This window comes from Acomys russatus, chromosome 8 (assembly GCF_903995435.1).
Source record: "Acomys russatus chromosome 8, mAcoRus1.1, whole genome shotgun sequence".
Lineage (NCBI taxonomy): Eukaryota > Metazoa > Chordata > Mammalia > Rodentia > Muridae > Acomys > Acomys russatus.
The window spans coordinates 16,250,353-16,268,997 of record NC_067144.1 but is presented as its reverse complement, the minus strand read 5'-3'; the positions used below and the strand labels follow the sequence as shown (position 1 = coordinate 16,268,997).

General features: G+C 52.8%; 1 protein-coding gene across 1 annotated transcript in view; it reads right to left on the bottom strand.

Annotated features, from left to right (window-relative positions):
• Positions 1-687: 687 nt before the first annotated feature.
• The window catches only part of Meltf (melanotransferrin), a 20,248-nt gene continuing 2,290 nt past the window's right edge, over positions 688-18,645 (bottom strand). The window contains exons 3-16 of the mRNA XM_051150425.1: positions 17,363-17,462; positions 15,363-15,545; positions 14,310-14,466; positions 13,147-13,214; positions 10,144-10,331; positions 9,438-9,618; positions 8,701-8,852; positions 6,781-6,877; positions 5,866-6,060; positions 4,820-4,976; positions 4,631-4,698; positions 3,094-3,281; positions 1,312-1,510; positions 688-767 (exon numbers count right to left, since the gene is read on the bottom strand). Coding sequence (XP_051006382.1) covers positions 688-767; positions 1,312-1,510; positions 3,094-3,281; positions 4,631-4,698; positions 4,820-4,976; positions 5,866-6,060; positions 6,781-6,877; positions 8,701-8,852; positions 9,438-9,618; positions 10,144-10,331; positions 13,147-13,214; positions 14,310-14,466; positions 15,363-15,545; positions 17,363-17,462 — 2,013 coding nt within the window. The remainder of the gene's footprint in view (positions 768-1,311; positions 1,511-3,093; positions 3,282-4,630; positions 4,699-4,819; positions 4,977-5,865; positions 6,061-6,780; positions 6,878-8,700; positions 8,853-9,437; positions 9,619-10,143; positions 10,332-13,146; positions 13,215-14,309; positions 14,467-15,362; positions 15,546-17,362; positions 17,463-18,645) is intronic.

The window sequence follows — 18,645 nt, the reverse complement described above, 5'->3', positions numbered from 1 at the left end:
TGAAGTCAAGAGCCCTAGGCAGCAGTTTTGCTGTGCAGGGAGGTCCAGGCAGGGCAGAGCAAGCCCAGCAAAAGGGCTTCTACCACAGTCCGTCAGAATCTGCTGTCCCAAGGGCTGGGCTCCTTGGTGTCACAGAAGGTGCTCAGCAACCCTGCTCCTTTTGAGGGGATGGGCCTGAGCCTTGGTGAACAAGTGCACTCAGGATGGAGGAGGGGAGGGATGGGGTGGGCTGGAGAGGGGTGCTGCGCTGTGGGAGTGTGTCACTGAGGTCCTTTAGGTTGGAGGTGGGCTCCTGCTTTGGCATCTCCCCAGGCACAGAGGCTGGTGTGCGATGCTGCTTCATGGTTGCCATGGCAACCGGCCTTTCCCCCACTCCCATCCCCCAGTGGGCTGGGAGGTTCCAGGTGGGAGGCACAGGTTCGCTGCAGGCACCAGCGTGGGAGGAGTGACTGGGCTGCTCGCCAGTATCCTCAGGTACAGAGGACTCAGGCAGGTGGGAAGACTTGGCCTTCACATTATCATCCTGATTCCAGAAATTTCTCCTTGGGTTAGAATCGCACATATGAGGGTTGTGCGTGTGAATTCTCACCTTGCCTCTTGCATCCCGCGATCTCCCGCGGGGTTAGCCGATTTCTAGGTTTCTTGGGTTGGACTCTGTAGCTTTCCCTGTTCAGGGTGCAATCACGTTCAGAGAACACTCGGGAGGAGGCCTGCAGCCAGGGCCGGCAAGAGCAGGGCCAGCAGGGGGACTCGATGCACCATGGCCACTGAGGGTGGGAGGAGGAGGGGGGAGGGATGACAGGTAGTTAAGGCTGGAAGCACCAGGCCTGTGGGCGGCCCGTTTGGTGCTCACACACAGGCAGCGCTATTTCTGTGTGCTCCGCTAGCTTCAGCCTCCTTTCTACCCTACGACAATCTTGCCTTTTCCTGATTTTTTTTTTATATATGCATTCCCTTGCAAATTATGCCGCATGCATATTTATGTGGTTACCTCAGATCCACCAAGGGCTATTTTTTTTTTTTCTTCAGCATTTATGTTCATTATTCTGGTCTATTTGGGTGACAGACCAGAGAGAGCTCCTGCCTCGATTATCTGCAAGCCTCTCTGGACCTTCCCCCAAAGCACTTCACACCTTGACAATGCTTAAAATAGGGACCTCTTCCTCTGCCTCACCCCCTTTCTCAGAGTCTTGAATCCAATGCCTCCACCCCTCATGACACTGGGCTTGTCTCAGGGCCCTCTGAATGGGGGGCGTGGGGCGTGGATAGGTGGGTATCACAAGTGCTGGCCCATCAGGCCTGCTGCCTTACCTGCACCCGAGCACTGCTGAGAGAGCATTCCCTCCAGAGCCACCACGTAGTCAGGACCCAGCCAATCCAGGTATGTGGTTTTCTCCCTAACGGGCACTGCTCGTACGGTGGCATCTTTGAAAAGCAGGTCTTGGCTGTGGTATTTGGAGGAGTCAAACATTTGGAACCCGTTCTTGTTGTGGTCATCTCCAAACAGGCCCTGGGAACACGCAATGCAACGGCTATGTCTGGGCTTACAGAAAACCATGGCGGGGGGGGGGGGGGGGGGGGTGGGGTGGTGGTGTCCCAAAGAGCAAGCATTTCAGGGCACCAGGGCTCCACTTAGCTTCTGTCATGGAAGGAGTCTGGGGAAAGATTTGCAGGGAGGCGGCATCTAAAGGGAGCTAGAAAGGTCCCACCAGACCAGTTCTTGAATACAGAACTGAAGTGGGGAGACTTATAGCAAGAAAAATCCAGAAATGAGAGATGGTGCGGTGCAGCAACTGAGCGCTTGCCTAGGTCTGCTCAACGCGTCTCAGTCTCTTTTGGCGATGCTTCCTCACCAATTTTTATGGGTTCCCTTTCCACTCAGCCAAACCAATCTCAAAGGCCTCTCTTCTGTCACCAGTTACAAGAAACCAGCACGGAGTTGACAATGTCATCGCTAAGCCCCAACGGTGTCAGAGAGGGGACGTTACTTCCTTCCCTGATGGGAATCCTGGGGTCCCCCAAAGATCTAGAGGAAGGTGAGATATATACCACCAGACGTAACACCAGGCTCAGAAAGCTTGAGGTAGAGGGATTGAGAGTTTGAGGACAGCTTGGGATACAGATAACGACATGAACAAAGGACATCTAGAAAGTGTACATGTGCGTCCACTGTTAAGCAACGATCAAGGGGAAAGGCGAAAGCCATCGCCATCAGCCATTTTGGAGAGGTCGTGTAGATTCTCCTGAAGTTCTCAACTATTTCAAAAAGAAAAATAAAAAATAGGCAGCTGCATGATTTCCCCACTTAGCATCAGAGAGCTTGGGGGAGCCACTGTCTTAAAGGAGTTGCTCCTCCATCAGGAAGGTGAATAGCGCACATGTAATTTCAAAGTTTAGGAACAGCCCAGTGGCTCTGCAAGTCTATAGTTTAGGTGGCTAAATTAGAAGGCTAAATTCAGCCTAATAAATGGAGCCCGGAGGAGAGCCAGTGATGTGGGGACCTGAGAGCCAATGGAGAATGCGATTTTTTAAAGAGGAGGGGGTGTGAGGCTCGGACAGGGGAGCTGAGGCCAGTGCTGTGCTGGTGAGAGGTCAGGTGCAATGAATGAACAAAGCCCCTGGATTCACGCAATACCAGTCGTGGGGCCCTTGACAAGAGCAGTTCCAGGGGCCTGGTAGGGATTTTCTGGAGCGGTGCTTCCCCCAAGAGAGATCAGGAAAGGAACTGATGGGCGTAGCGTGGAGACGGCCTAGGAGTTCTGCCCTCAAAGGGAGTGGAAGCATACTCTCCAGGCAGGTGTGAGGCTCTGGGATTGAACTCCTGCAGCAGGTAATAGCAGTACTGGTATTAGTTGTATTACATGGTAATAGTTATGACCCTCAGAGGTGTAAGGTCAAGGCGGTTAGTTTGCTACTTGAGGATGGTGAAGCAACCAGCATATGTCTGTATGTTGGTGAGAGTGGCCTAGCCGAGAAGGAAAGTTAGTGCTTCAGGAGACGGAGGGAAGGAAGATTGACAGGGGTGGTGGTGGTGGGGTCCTTGGATCTCCACTGCCACCCACCCCTCCCTGAGGTCACTTGAGCTTGGCTCACCTGAGCCTTGTCCAGAAGTCCGTACACAGTGAAGATGTTGGTGTCTGGACGAACCATGACAGCGTGGGATGGCATTTGGGCCAGGTTGCAGTCTTGGAACTGGGTTACTTCAGCCCGCGCCCCATTGGGGCACAGCAGTTCATAGTCTTTCCACCTGAGGGGAGCAGCCCAGGGCTCAGGATTGTGGCCTGGGGGGAAGCATGGGGTGGGAGGAAATGGGAGATCCATGAGAGCCTTCTCTGGGAGGAAGTGGCCATATGTGGACAAGCACTGAGCTCTTGCTGTTGTCGGAGTGACAGAACCCAACTGGTGGAATGTGATAATGAGCTCTCAATATGTGACACGATGGGTTACAGTCACCTCTACTTTACAGTGATGACAAAACCAGGACTCTTTAAAAAAATTTTTTTGTCTTTGAGACAGGGTCTTGCAGTATAGCCTAAGCTGGCCTCAAACTATGATCCTCCTGCCTCAGCGGCAGAGTGCTAGCACTGTGGGAGTGTCTCTTTATGACTTCCCCTCCCAAACAAGACATCCTGTCTGTGGAGTATGCCCTGGAGCCTGGGCTCGGCTGACCCTGAAAGGTAAGTTCTCAGACTGCAGAGGTCTCAGAGCTTCCCAAGAGGCTGCTACCCTGGGGAGTCACATCATCTTCGTTTTCACACCCTCCTCCCTGTCCAGAAACAAGACCAGATGGGCACCCGCATAGAGCCAAAGATACAAAAGCACCCTGGGAGGCGGGTGTGTCATGGCAGCCGAATCTCCCATGGCCCTCCCCAACACACAGGCAGGTTTGGGGAACTAGGCCAAGCTCCCTTCCCTGGAGGGTGGGCCCTGTAGTTCTGGGTGGGAGGTTGGACAAGGAAGTAGGGCTTATGGTGACAGGGAGGGCTCTCTCCAGCTCCATTGACCTCAGTGACCTCTGAGCACTGCTGATTGGATCTGAGTTTTGAAATACTCAGATGCATCTCGCAACCTCCACCCACAGGCTTCAGCGCCCCATAAATATCTGAAGACCTGCTGAGATGCAGGTACCACACTGTGGTGGGATATGAATTTGAATTCTGGACCAAAAGAGGGCATTCCTAAAATCTGTTCTCCCACTGTGGCTCTTAGGGCCCCAGAGCTCATGGGGCTAGTGTTAGGATACTGCCCCAGTCTGCCTGGCAACCTGTGATGCCATTGCCTACCTGGAACTGGGTGTCCCCCTGCCCAGGAGTATATAAAAGGACAAACCCATCTTGTCTCTCTCTTGTTCTCTCTTTCTCTGTCTGTCTGTCTACCAGGCTGACTGTCTCTGGGGTGCCCCCCCTTCCCCACCCCCATGCTCATATACTAAACTTTTCCATATCTGTTGTGTGGCACATATTTCATATCTTTCGTATTTCATTGGTATTTAAAAGCTACAGCATTCCAGACTCCGTTGTTTCTAAACCCAGCAACACCCTACGCCTGGATTGTTCTGGAGACAGGAAACAGTGCTCTCCCCATCCCACTCCCACCCCGTTTTTGCTTCAGCCGAAGCCCGATCATGTACCATTTGTGTTTTCAAAGACAGTCGTGTCCTTGACGAAGGCAACGTCCCCTGCATTCTCCACAAGGCACCTGTCACACAGGAGGGCAGGGCACATGTGAGAAAGACAGTCCTGCTGCGGGGGGGGGGGGGGGGGGGGAGGAGGGGGGCAGGCCAGAAGACCGCCCCTGCGCCACAGCTGCCGCCAAGTACCTGAAGGCCCCGCTGTAGCCATAGTAGCGCTCCTGGCTGCTGCCCACGCACTTGTTGCGGCCCTTCTCGTCGCCCACGCAGAGCGCGCACAGCGAGGAAGGGTAGTTCTCAGGGTTGTTTACCGGCACGCAGCTGGCGTTGAAGAACTCGCTCACCGCTGGGGCAGAGTGCAAAGGATGTGACGGAAGAGATGGGCAGGCTGTAGCCCCACCCCCACCTTCCCACCGGCCTTGGCCCGAACTTCCTCGGGGATTGGGGGCAGGGCGGGGGGGGGGGGCGCGGAATTTCATTATCTCATGATCCCTATTAGAGCAACATCCTACTGTCAGGAGAGAGTACTGTCAATTCTAGTGCTTTCCATGTGCTTCGAAGTAAGAAAACTATGTTTATTTTCTCTGAGTAACCAGCCAGGACAAAGGTCAGTTCAATGATGGACCTAGGATTAACACTATGAGACTATGGGGAGAGCTTTGTATGAGACATGTGTAGTAGGCAACTAGCAAGCATTTCTTGTTTGTTTTTGTTTGTTTGTTTGTTTGTTTCAAGACAGAGTTTCTCTGTGTAGCCTTGGCTGTCCTAGACTCGCTTTGTAGACCATGCTGGCCTCGAACTCACATTGACCCACCTGCCTCTGCCTCCCTAGTGCTGGTCGGATTAAAGGTGTGGGCCACCACGCCCGGCTCTAGCAAGCATTTCTTATTCTGTCCCCATCTTAGTACTTACATACGTGGGTACAAAAGCACATGCCCTGCCACTTTCCAATAAGGTCCCCAGATGCCATGGGCCTGCTAGGCGTGGGGACAACCCAGGCCCACTCTCATTGCCGTACCCCCTATTGTTCAGCGTAGATTCTACTTGGATTGAGTGGTTGGAAAACCTAGACATGCCATGAAGCTGGGGGCGGGGCAGTACATCTCCTAGGACCACGTCAAGGACAGGTGGCCTGTTAGGGTTGTTTCACAAGGCTCCGACCCTCAGACCCTTCTGACCACCTCCCCATCAGATCCCAAAGAGCTTCGGGATCTGTGTCCCTCAGAGGGAGCTACCTGTGAGGACATCACAGTCCTTGGGCCGGATGAAGCCACGCTGGATGAGGGAACCTATGGGTACATCCCAGCCCGCAGGGCTGCCCAAGCCCGGGTGGCAGGAACGCTTGCCTCGCAGCTCGTCCAAGGTGAAGGAGTAGGAGCTGTCCCGCCTCACCACAGCCACCACGAAGTAGGAATTGCTCCTGTCTTCCTCTATGGGAGGACAGGAAAGGGAGCCGTTATCAGAGCCAGAATTTGTGCCTCCCTATTTCTTCGCTTGAGGGCTGTGCTATCCCATCATGGCGATGCACAGGCTGATGTCCCAGAGCCCTTAGGGAGTAGGGGGTGTTTCCACTGAAGTACCCAGAAGCCCTGAGCCATGGTCTTCCTCACACCCAGGTGCTACTTTTCTCACTCCTCGGGAGAAAAGCAGGGCAGAGGCATGACGCAGTCTTCAAGACCAGAGACTCCTCACAGCCAAGTGGAAGGGACTAAATGTCCCAAGGCCAGCCCATAAGAGGACACCGAGAAAGTGTGAATGAGGTAACAAGCAGAGGGCTCCACCGTCAAGGCAGGGAGAGGCCAAGGACACCCTTGCAAACTGTGGGGTAGTCTATATGTGTGGTCCGGGTTGGCCGGTAAGAAGGGCTTTTCTAGTTCTTAATGGGGAATTCGAAGGTCGGAAGAGGTCTGCTGGGCTCTGCAAAGGCTAGAATACTAACTCCTTGACCCCGTCCAGAAAGTCTGCAGACAGTTTAGAGATATGTATGCACTGCACAGATAGGTAGTGGAGGGCTGGACCAGGAGGGGCTTGCTTTCTGACAGAAGGCTCAGAGATGAGGCACCGGGGCTTGGCGGGAGTTGGAAGTTCTTACACGAAAGGTTTCAGAGTTACAGGAGAACCAGCCACCAGGCAAGGGCAGGCACACATACCAGCATACAGCTCCCCCGCTGCCGGGACCAGGCCATACACCTTCCCTGCCCTGTAGATGTCCTCGCCTCTCAGTGTCACGGCATCGATGTGGCCGGCCTGCAGGGAGCAGAGAGAACCCCAGTATTCTTCTGGATGGCAGGAATCCCAGGAGAGGGGTTAGTGAGCTCTGCCTCTCTTCCTTTGGGAGTCACCCCGCTTGGGCGAACCCCATTCTTCCCCATCCCTGTCCCTTCTTGCACTTGTGAAGATGCCAAGCCCAGAGGTTGCTGGCAGCAATACAGGTGGCGAGAGTTGTGGGGTATGAGGGCACTCCAGCTTCCTGCCAACATAGTCTGGTTTTCAGAGCGTGGCTACTGAGACTCCGCATCCCCATCCCTGCTCTGCACAGCACCGCCCTTGTCCTACTTCTTGGTCCCCAGGGACTGCCATCTCCCGGAGGCCTACGGCCTCAGCATTCTTCCCTGGGTAGCACACTGCATGGATAGAACACAGCAGCCATGGCAGAATGGCCCAGAGGTCAAAAGATGATGATTCTAGGGTCGCAGAAAGGTTCTCCCCAAGTGTTAGGAACAGGCTCTGTCTGAGAAGGCAGCAGGCAGGTCTTCTTTCAGTCACCCTGGACCCCTCCTTCCAGGTCGCCTACACCCCACTTGCACACTCTGATGCCGGTTTGATCCTGGCCTAGGCAGCTAGGATCCTAGAAAGGGGCTATGTGGTAACAGAGCCACAGGTATATGACAAATCCCAAGAGAAGGGCCAGGCTAAGGAAAGAGGGGCCCAGGCCCCCTGTGGGTGCCCCACATTATATAGCCCACAAGTGTGAGGAGTTTCCTATACCTTCCATGAAGCCAGCGGGCAGGGATGGAGCCTGAAGCCCCAGCCCAGCACCCAGTCACTGTGGAATTCTGGAAAGGGAAGTGAGTGCTATACTGTACCCCATCTGCAGAGCCTGAGGCACTGGAACTGAGGCTCACTGGGCTTCTCGCTGGTGGTGTGAGGGTGTCTGGGGCAGACCCTGCTCCTGTCTCCACAGGCCTGGCTGCCCCTTCCCCTACTATGCCCCCGTGAAGTGGGTGAAGTGAATGCGTCTCCAGCTGAGAAGATGCTGACTCTGTCCTTTCCATCGCTTCTGCAGGCCAGTCTGCCAGGCACCGGGAACACACCCTTCCTCCCAGCCTGCCTTTGCCTTAGTGTCCAGCCAAGGAAGGCTGGAGGGCAGACTGGGTGGGTTCTGAGCAAGAGCTAGAGTTTTTGCTGTGGATCAGTGGGTACCAGTACACCTTAATGGATCACGGCAAGTGCTTAGGGAGAAATCAAATGCAGTAAGAAGAAACACCAAGCACCCTCCTATCCCGTTTTATACGTAGGATGCATGGCTTTCCCACATTCCTATTAGATTCCTATTTTGTTCACTAGATCTCCAAACACAGGGCTATCTACTTCTGAGTGTGGACTGTCATCAGAAACATAGAGAAAATGACAGTCTCAAAAAAGGAAGGGGAAAAAAAAAAAAAAAAAAAAAAAAAAAAAGAGCCAGGCAGTGGTGGCACACGCCTTTACTCCCAGCACTCAGGAGGCAGAGGCAAGTGGGTCACTATGAGTTCGAGGCCAGCAGCCTGGTCTACAAAGTGAGTCCAGGACAGCCAAGGATACACAGAGAAACCCTGTCTCAAACAAACAAACAAACAAACAAACAAAAACAAAAGAAAGAAAAAAGAAAATGACAGTCTCTCAATCTCACTGTATACAGGGGAAACTGAGGTTTAGAAGGGAAAAGAGACTTTGTAAGACCAAAGGTCTATTCCCAGCCAACTGTGCTCTTCCCTTCACAGGACCCTTCTCCCCACCTTACCACACAGTAGTGAGAGATACTCTGCCAGCTACTACAACTATCCCCTCCTCAGCCCACTCCAGTGCACCTGGATCTGCTCCATGCAGTACTCAGGGGACTCGGCCGACACACACTGGATCTCTGGCTTGAGTCTCTGCCGGCTGAAGGCCACAGCCATATCTCCACACTTCTGGATCTCAGGTGTCGACAGCACGCACCAGCGCAGGTAGTGGGGCAGCCCTGGGAGGGTGCACATGGGGGCTGGTACTTCAACAGGAAGCCTTTCAGATCAGGGCTCAGGGAAATTCTGGGTCTCTCTCTCTCTTATTAGCCATGTGACCAGGATATGTCACCTACCCACCTCCTCGTATGGAAAGCTGTGAGATGCATGAGGCAGACGGCTACTATGTACTGAACTCAGTCTGGCATGCTACTTCCCTGGCCATAGGCGGGAGGTATATCGGGATGAGGGCTGAAGGCAGGGAGCCCACTTAGAGGCTACTGCGTCCTGAGCCCAAAAGAGAGAGGCGTGGGAAGTTGTTAGATGAGACTTATTGGGGCTCAATAATTCTAAAACAGATTCCGATAACCTGAGTCCCAGACCCTGGAGGGCCTTGGAGGGTTCCACAGGTCCCTCGACTATAGGAGTACGTCCTTCCCAAACCTCCAAGCAGCTGAGTTGAAGTGACAGGTTCCCACCAGGAGCCACAGTCACACGCCAGACTGCCCGGGTAGGTGTCCCGCCCTGGTAGCCTTACAGAGAATCTTGCTGTGTCCCGTGCAGGCAGGGGTTCCACTGGCAAGGGCAGGGACAGGAGGACTCACGGTTGGGGTCACAGAGCAGACCCTTCATGGCATGCAGGTATTCTTGGCCCAGCCAGGTCTCATAGTTCTGGGTGGCGATGGGCACAAGCTCCAAGGTGGAGTCTTTGAATAGCAAGTTCTTCTCGCCGTAGGCCTCAGAACTGAACATCTGAAAGCTGCTGCTCTCATGGCTGAACAGAAGCTGCATGTCAGGAGTGAGAAAGCAGGGTGCTGAGGGGACTGTGGGCCGCATTCCTTCCTCCCAATCTCAGTCACCTGGACTTCCTTCCTGCGACCTCAGGCCAGGCGCCCACAGTGCCTTCCCTGAAGCCCTTCCACTTCTGCCTCATCAAACCCCACACTTGATCACAGGGCTTGTGAGCACAGGTAATGATTGGGTGGTGGCTGACACTGCAGGAGTTTCTGCAAAACGCCACTGGCCACAGGTAACCAATGGCACAATCGCCATCTTATTTGCCCACAAGGTTATGGTTCTGATTTTTGGTGGCCCATGTAGAAAGGGCTTCCCGTGAGGGGCGACTGTGCTCTGGCTATTCCCCATCCCTGCCAGCTTGTAGAGTGCTGGCTGGCGTTGCTGCCTGTTACACACACTGACCTGGCCGATGGCCCCATCCGGGTCTGTCCCAGGTGAGTCCTTCTGGACCAGAGCTCTGAGCCCCGAACCTAAGGGCCCCGTGCTCTCTGGGAGTACAGCATCCCATCTCACCTGGCCTTCATTGAGCAGTTGGAATATGAGGCCCCCATCCGTGTCATCTCTGACCATCACGGCATGAGCAGGCACCTGGGCCAGGTGGCATTGTCTCCACTCGGTGACGTCGGCCCGGCTGCCATCCCTGCACAGCAGCTGGAAGTCCTGCGACCTCAGCACCTTGCCCCAGGAGGGCAGGGTTTTCCCTGGAGGATGGGAACTGGGGAGTCAGCTCAGCATGCACAGAGGGTGGGGAGGATGGAGGGGGATAGGAGAGGGGTCTGGAGGAGGCTGGGTGTTTTGGTGGTGTGAACCTAGCACTCAGGAGGAAAGTTTTCAGTTGTATACACCGCCCTTTATGTATTCTTTCTACCTCTCACCAATTTCCGCTAATAAGATGGACTTGAGGTAGTTTGCCATAGTAACACACACACACACACACACACACACAGAGCTACTTATGGATGAGAGGAGTAAGAAGGCAGAGCTGCTTAGGATGAGAGAGCTAAGTGTAGCAAAGTAGGCAAGGGTTGGGGCAGGGGGCAGGGGGCAAAGTGCAGGGGGCAGGGGGCAGGGAGCAAACTGCAGGGAGCGAGGTGCAGGTGCAAGGTGAAAGGGCAGGAGGCAGGAGGCAGGAACAGGAGACAAGGGAGCAGGGTTCAAGGACAGGGGCACAGTGAACCATCACTGACTAAATCTCAAGAGTTGCAGCCCCAAGGGAGAAGGCTTATCCCTAAAGCTCCAAATATTACTAAGACCTCTCTCTCTCTCTCTCTCTCATTTTCTATTTCTTTTTTTCTAATCCTTTGAACATGACTAAGTACACAGTTGGTTTTGCACACTACTTTTTCCCACATATCTATATTTCCCACACTATTTTTATAAGGTTCATGTTCCTTTTTTTTTTTTCCAGATTCATTAAGATTTTTGCTTGCACCTGTTTGTCTGTGTCTGCGTGAGTGTATGCTCAGTGTGTAGGTGCCTATGGAGGCCAGAAGAGGGCAGCAGATCCCCAGGAACTGAAGTTCTGGTAGGTGCTGGGCCCTGAACTCAGGTCCTGGTGGAGAAAGCACTAAATGGACTTCACTAAATGGACTTAACGTGGCTGTTGAATGTCCCCACAGATTGGAGTGCTGCTGACAATGTGGTCGAGAAGCCTCTCTGTGCTGTGGGCGGCAGTCAGTCCTAACTGGTCCAAGATGAGAAATGACTGCTGAGTGCCCAGCCATGAACGGGACATGGAAATCCCCTCCTTTAGGGTTCAAGGAGCACAGGCAATGGAGGTGGAAGGAATTTAAGAACCAGAGGAAGAGGTGGGGTGCTGTGGAATGCTGCCTTCCTGGCATGATGTGACTGCCTGCATAAGACCTTTACGAGATTGAGACCAGGCACGGTGGCGCCCCCTTTAATCCCAGCACTCAGGAGGCAGAGGCAGGTGGATCTCTGGGAGTGATGGGTTTAAAGGCATGTATCACCATGCCTGACTTTTTTTTTTTATGCATAAACACTGGATCGTTACTGAGTGCTGGAGAATGTTTGCATTATTAAACATGGTCTGTTTTTTCATATTTTAAAGGAGTCAATTATTTAAAACAAGAGAAGGAAGAGGAGGTTGTGGTGGCAGCTGGGCGTGCACACAAGCCTACAATACCAGCACTTGGGAGACCAACACCTATGAGTACATTTTTATATTTTATGTTTTGCCTAACTTACCCTGGAGTCTATCCTGTCCTAAAGACAGTTCTTTTAAAAGCCACTCCCCGCTGGGCAATAGTGGTTCACACCTTTAATCCCAGCACTTGGGAGGCAGAGGCAGGTGGGTCTCTGTGAGTTTGAGGCCAGCCTGGTCTACAAAGTGAGTTCCAAAACAGCCAGGGCTACACAGAGAAACCCTGACTTGAAAAACCAAAACTAGGGACTGGAGAGATGGCTTAAGGGATAAGAGCACTGGCTGCTCTTCCAGGGGTCCCTAGCAACCACATAGTGGCTCACAACCATTTATAATGTGATCTAATGTGCACCGTACACATAATAAATAAATCTTTAAAAAAAGAAAACCCAAAAAATTAACAAATAAAAATAAAAAGATAAAAAAGAAAAATAAAAACCACTCCCCAAAGCTAAACAACAATAAAAACAAGAAATTCAACCCAAAACAAAGACAATAAGTCTTACTCATCCTGACCAGGCAAAGGTCAGAAGTGGCTGCCAAGTGGGTGAAGAGGGTATGAGCTGAACAGGGTTTGCTTCAGTCCACACTTCAACTATGGTACTTTTAAAAAAGTAAGTCTTGTTACATGTAATTTCTACCTTAATTCAGGGAAGAAAAATAACCCCACTAATCTTCAGGCAAATCCAAACTAAGGAACAGTTCCCACCATGTTATAATCCTAGCACTTGCTTGCAAACCTCTTGCCTCAGTCACCCAAGTGTTGGGATTATAGACGTGGGCCACCAAGTTTAGCTGAAAGTTCTAAAGCTCAGTTACTTCAGAATTAAACTACTAAACTGGGCGTAGTGACGCATGCCTTTAATTTCAGCACTCAGGAGGCAGAGGCAGGAGGATTGCTGTGAGTTTGAGGCCAGCCTGGTCTATGAAACGAGTTCAGGACAGCCAAGGCTACACAGAGAAACCCTGTCTCAAAAAAAAAAAAAAATCAAACCAAACCAACCAAACAAACAAACAACAAAAACTACCACATCTCAGTGACCCATCTAAAGCAAGACCGTCCAGGGAAAGGCCAGGCCACAGGGGACATGCTAGGAAGGAACAGGACAGCTGGCAAGCGGACAGACACCGAAGGGATCCATGCCACAGTTAAAGCAGAGCCTTGTTTGCCCTGATCCTTGCTGTACCAAGCAGGTGGAATGCTGCTGGTGAGGCCCCACCTGTTGCTGGGGGAAGCTTAGGTACACAGACGGTGGCACTTACCCAGATTCCCCAGGGCAGGGGGCTCTGAGCAGCACTGAACTGCAACCAACTCGGGCCAGGCTGGGCAGTTCAGCCTCGTCCTCACTCACCATCAGTGTTCTCCAGAACTGTGCTATGTTTCACAAAGGCCACATCACCTGCTTCTTCCGCCAGGCACCTGTGTAGGAAAAGCCAGGAGCCTGAGTGGGACCCCGCTATGGCCCTCAGTCGTATCTATCTGAAAGATTGACAGGGCTGCAGCAGTGACCCTAGGGGGCATATTTTACACTTCTGCAGTTATGGGGGGGGGGGACCTGCTTCCAGATTGTTGGCTGTATGGCTTTGCCAAGTCATCGACCCATCCTAGCTCCATCGTGTGTCGTGTGGGCCAGGAAGGGAGGTGGGATGGGCTCCTCCGAGGATTAGGGGTCTCTTACAGTTGGTGCAGGTCCTGTGGTGCCTCCCTTGGCCTGCACACTGAAGCCTAGACACCCAAGGTATTTTGAAGATGACTCCCCTCTCATACAGGAGACTGGACTGGAAGACCTTTCATGCCACACCCAAACATCCTAAGCGGAAAGGATGGCGACTTTCATATGTTCTCTCAATATGGGAGGCAAGTTGGGAACTACTGGGCCAAAGCACCTCTTGGGTTCTCAACAGCCAGAAAATAAGCAGACTGGGCCAGGGTGAGGGCAGGTACCAGAATACTGATGCCACTAAGGGCACAAAGTAAAAGGAGCAGTTAGCCAGGGACATGGGGACGTACTAAGGACTGTGTTCTCTCTCTGTGGTAAAAAATTGTTCCCGCTGGCCACCAATGAGCCTCCCACCCTGGGTATGGACACTGGGGATGGATTGCTAAGGGGGCTGAGAACTCTCATAAGATGACATGAGATTAGATGCGGGCCCTTAGTGTCGCTCCCGGGTCACAGGAGGCTAAAGCACTTGTCAGGACGAGCATAGAGGAGGTGTCCAGTCATATTTTCCTGTCCACTGCCCTCCCTGGTGGTCAGACACCAGACTTGGGGACCCGGGAGCAGCCTGTGACAGCCTTTTTCCCCCATTCTCTTTGGTCAGAGCCTCCCTTTACTAAATACTCCAAAACATGTTGACTTTGTGAGCAAATTCAGCCTGGCACCTTCCGGTTTCGTGTTTATAAACTAAGCGGGCACAGCTCTGCATAAAGGGCTCTTTGATGCCCTGGCAGCCCGCGGTCCCCTCCCTGCACCACTTAGCTTTTCCTGTTGCCCCCCTGCCCCAGTCCCCTTACCGGAAGGCCCCGCTGTAGTCATAGTATCTCTCTAGGGGGCTCTTGTCACACACATTGTGGCCAGAAGAGTCACCACGGCAGAGGCGACAGAGGGACTCGGAGTAGCTGGTGTCTCCTGTTCCGGGGACGCAGCTGCCCCCAAAAAAATCACTAACGGCTGTGGGAAGGAGCAAAGAGAGGTCACTGACCCCAACCTGGAGGTTCAGGAGAGCCATCAGCCCACAGCCTCCACTTTCCAGCTTCAAGTGAAGGAACACGGGGACTGGATTGCCCCAGTATTTCCCAGCCTGGGCCCTCGGACCGGGGTAGGGCTGTTGCTGTGGCTGGGAAATAAAATGCTTTCTATAAACATCTGTGCAGGAAACTGAATACAAACTGGGTTCTATTCGCACTGTGGAGAATTTTCAAATCAGCAGTCTTACCCCAAAATGGGGAAGAAATCAGAGACGAGGCCTGAGTGGTCTAGGTGTCTGACCTATTGGCCTGCACAGTTTTTGTGGGGTTTGCTTTTATTTATTTATTTTCTCTTTTCTTCAGTAGTAAGGGTCCAGAAGCACCCCTTTCAGAAATATTTGCCCCCCGTGACTGGTAAACCACCCACCCTCAGCTACCCTGAGAGGCTGTGGCCTTAGGTTCTCCTAAATTGTCAGTTGTACCATGGTTGGGCCCACAAGCCACTTGGGGGGCTCTTATGGGTGAAGTCAGCAGCTTGTCTGGGTCATCAAAATGTGGTTTCTGATCTTATAGAGCTCAGGACACATGTCCAGACAGACCACCCTCACCAGCCTACACCATGTTCATCTCTTCTTGGTCTTGTTCTTATAACTGTGGTTGGGTCCTGCGCCTGGCTGTGTTACATGAGACACAGGTTTGAACAAGCACGCATTCTGCTCTGTGGTAGCCAAGCAGCCAGCAATGGAGGCCACCAGGCACAGGCAGCACAGTGGAGGGAGGCTCCTGCAGGAAATGGAGCTTTGCAGGTTCCAAGGAGACATGGGATGATGGCTGAGCAGAGCAAGTCGAGAAAAAAGGCACTGGGCCTGAAGCTCTCACCTTTGAGCACATTGCAGCCCATCACTGAGAGGTGGCCACTCTCCACTAGGTAGCCAACAGGCACGTTCCAGCCCACAGTCCGGTTGATGCCTGTGTGGCAGGACTTGACGCCCTTCAGGGTGTTGATGGTCACGTTGGAATTCCTCCTGACCACAGCCACGGCATAATAGGAGGTCCCAATGTCTAAGACGGGAGAAACGGAATGAGGACAGCAAGGGAGGACACAAAAGACAGCAGGGAAGGCTGTGGGAGACGGTATTCAGTGCAAGTGCGTATGTTCAGGCATGTGCATGCGTGCATGTTGGTGTACATGCAGATGAACACATGCATGCGTGCTTGTTTTCCATCGCTGGGAACTTCATTTTACCACCAGACCTGCCCCCACAACGACCCCTCCTCTGCCTCATGAACTAAACACTTGCAGAGGCTGTTCAACCACTCTTCTCATTTTCCTTCTCAAGCCGTCTGGCCATAGCTGGGTCTCCATTCTGCTCAAGTCAGGGGAGTCTTCGATTCCCCAAAAGCTGAAACACTTGGGAGAACTTGGAGGTCTGAAGGAGAGGCACCACGGGCAGCTGAGGGAGGAGGCAAAAGTGCTCCCTGCAGTAGGAAAAGCCATGTCATGGTGCAGAGCTGCGGGGGTGGCGGGGTCGGTGGTAGTGGAGAGACACAGGGAGCTAGTGATGTGGGCCCAAGTCACTCAAGACTGTGAACAGCTCTGGCTGTGTGGGCTCTGCAGCCTCACAGCACTCCCCGGGGGTCCATTGTGGAGGAGGGTCATTCAGAAAAGACACATAACTCACCTACGGGGACTGAAGACCAAAAGGGTGACATACACCTCTCTTCCTCCTTGGCCCCTCTCTATCTCTCACATACACAGTGGTCATGATCAGAGCATGCTTGGGTTTGAGAAAACTAAGCAGCCATTTCCAGCCATCCAGTGCTGCCTCTCTCATACTGGGACCATCAAGACTCCTCCCACCTGTCCCCCCCTCCCCCAGCCTTCCTTTTACCCTCCTTTGCTAGTTTGCAGGCACAGCCAGCACTTGCCCTGTGAAGAACTGGGGTTTGCGGTGCACGCTGCCTGTCTGATTCCCACTGTTGAGACAGGGCATCTTCTCAGCATGTCCTTCTCGACTGGGGTACAGTGGGTGCTCACTGGGGTGATGAGTTAACCAGAGGAAGAGCTGTGCTAGGGGCCCCGAGAGCCAGGGCTATTGGTGGCCTTCAAGGAAAGGCTGACCGTGCTGGACTATGTCTTATGTCATGGGACTGTCACAAATTCTGTTAGTAGCCAGCTGGAGTGTGAAGAGATTTTCATGGGGCCCCATGTGGGATTGGCAAGGCTGAGGGGTTGTGGAGGTGAATCAGAGGATGCTCCAGAGGCCTTTGCAAACACAGGAGGGGCTCAGGAGCTCACGAGAGGCTATGGCTACTGCCTTACTGACAGGGCCTAGGCACTGGATGAGCTGAGAAAGACGAGCAGAGCAGGTCCAGACAGAGGGAGTCTGGCACAAGAGGTAAGCCTGGTATGAGACATGGAATGCCATACGGAGCCCCAGCTGTGGCGTGTTTCTGGGTCTGCCAGGTTCGGGCAGCTCTCAGCCCTCCCATCCCCAGCCCCACTCCCCACAAGCTGCCTCTGACTCGGGTACTGAAGTGTGTGTCTATCTGGGCACCTTGGTCATCAGGCATCTGTACACTGGTTTCCACCTAGCCCTGTTGCAGGCAGGACACTGTTCCTCAGAAAGGTCCCAGTGCACAAAAGTTGTGTGGGGGGGTGCACCCAGGAAGAGCGGGTTCATTTTCTGTGTCCTTGGTTCTCCCAGCTGAAGGTTTCAAGTGAGAATTTGAGAGTTCTCAGAAGGGCTTTCTGTCTGGACCCCCAGAAGTGTTCTGTGGAGCTAGTAACCAGCTTGGTGGCTTCAGGGCCATATGGCCAAACTGACCAGCTGACTTCTGTGTGGGATCTTTGCTTCTCTCCATGTCAGGCCTCTTACCTTGGTCATATACTTCACCCACCACTGGCTTCAGGCCATGCTCCTTGCCCGCCTCATAAATGGCCCCTCCATCCAGGGTGATGGCATCAGCTTTTTGGTCCTGATAAGAGAGTGAAGGTCAGCCATCTCAGCTGTGGGCACACTCAGCCAGAGCTCAATGACACTCACATGCAGCCCAGAGCCCTACAAGAATAACGGCAGGTCAAACTGCCCTGTTCACCTGGTCCAGGAGCCTGATCTCGGCCCTGCCCTTAGGGTCCAGAGTTTGCCCCTGTATCAGGCCAAGTACTTGCCTTGATTTACCGCACTTTAAAAAGTTAGTTATTCGCTGGGCGTGGTGGCACATGCCTTTAATCCCAGCACTAGGGAGGCAGCGGCAGGTGGATCTCTGTGAGTTTGAGGCCAGCCTGGTCTACAAAGCAAGTCCAGGACAGCCAAGGCTACACAGAGAAACCCTGTCTTGAAAAACCAAAAAAAAAAAAAAAAGTTAGTTATTAATTTTACAGGGTCATAACTGATGCACATAGTGAAACTCTGGGAGACACAAAATGGAGCTGTAGCAGACAGCGTCCCTTCGCTGTGAGGTTCTCAGCCTCTTACCTCAGTCCCCTAACCAGCTTTTCGCTCCCAGACAGTTCACACAGATGGAAGCCGAGAGGAACTATTATTCTTTGTCACGGCCTTCTGCCCTCACAGAGGTTTGGCCCCACTAGTTAATTAGTTCCCAGAGGCCTCCTGGGGGCCAGGCTGCAATGGAGACCCAGTGCCTGTCCTCTGGTGACCAACTTCATCATCCTGTCCTGCCTGAGAGTGGTTAGTGACAGTTGAAAATGGGTCTTCTGTCACCTAGACTTGCCTTCCCATCTCACACTCAGGTTTCTCAGGACTCTGGAGTGAGGGCGTCTTCTCCAGAGACATACATTTATTTATTTATTTGGTTTTTTAGGACAGGGTTTCTCTATGTAACAGCCCTAGCTGTCCTAGACTCGCTTTGTAGACCAGGCTGGCCTTGAACTCACAGAGATCCACCTGCCTCTGCCTCCCTGAGTGCTGGGATTAAAGGTGTGCACCATCATGCTCAGCTCTTCCTGAACCCTTTAAGTCTCATTCTGGAAAGCTTATTGGCAGTGAGTGACCACCATGCACTATGAAGTCACTGTGCTGTCCCCGCCACCCTAAATTTGACACAAGCTAAAGTCATCTGAGAAGGGGAAACCTCAGTTGAGAAAATGTCATCGGATCGGCCTGTGGAGTATTTTCTTGATGGATGATGTATGTGAAAG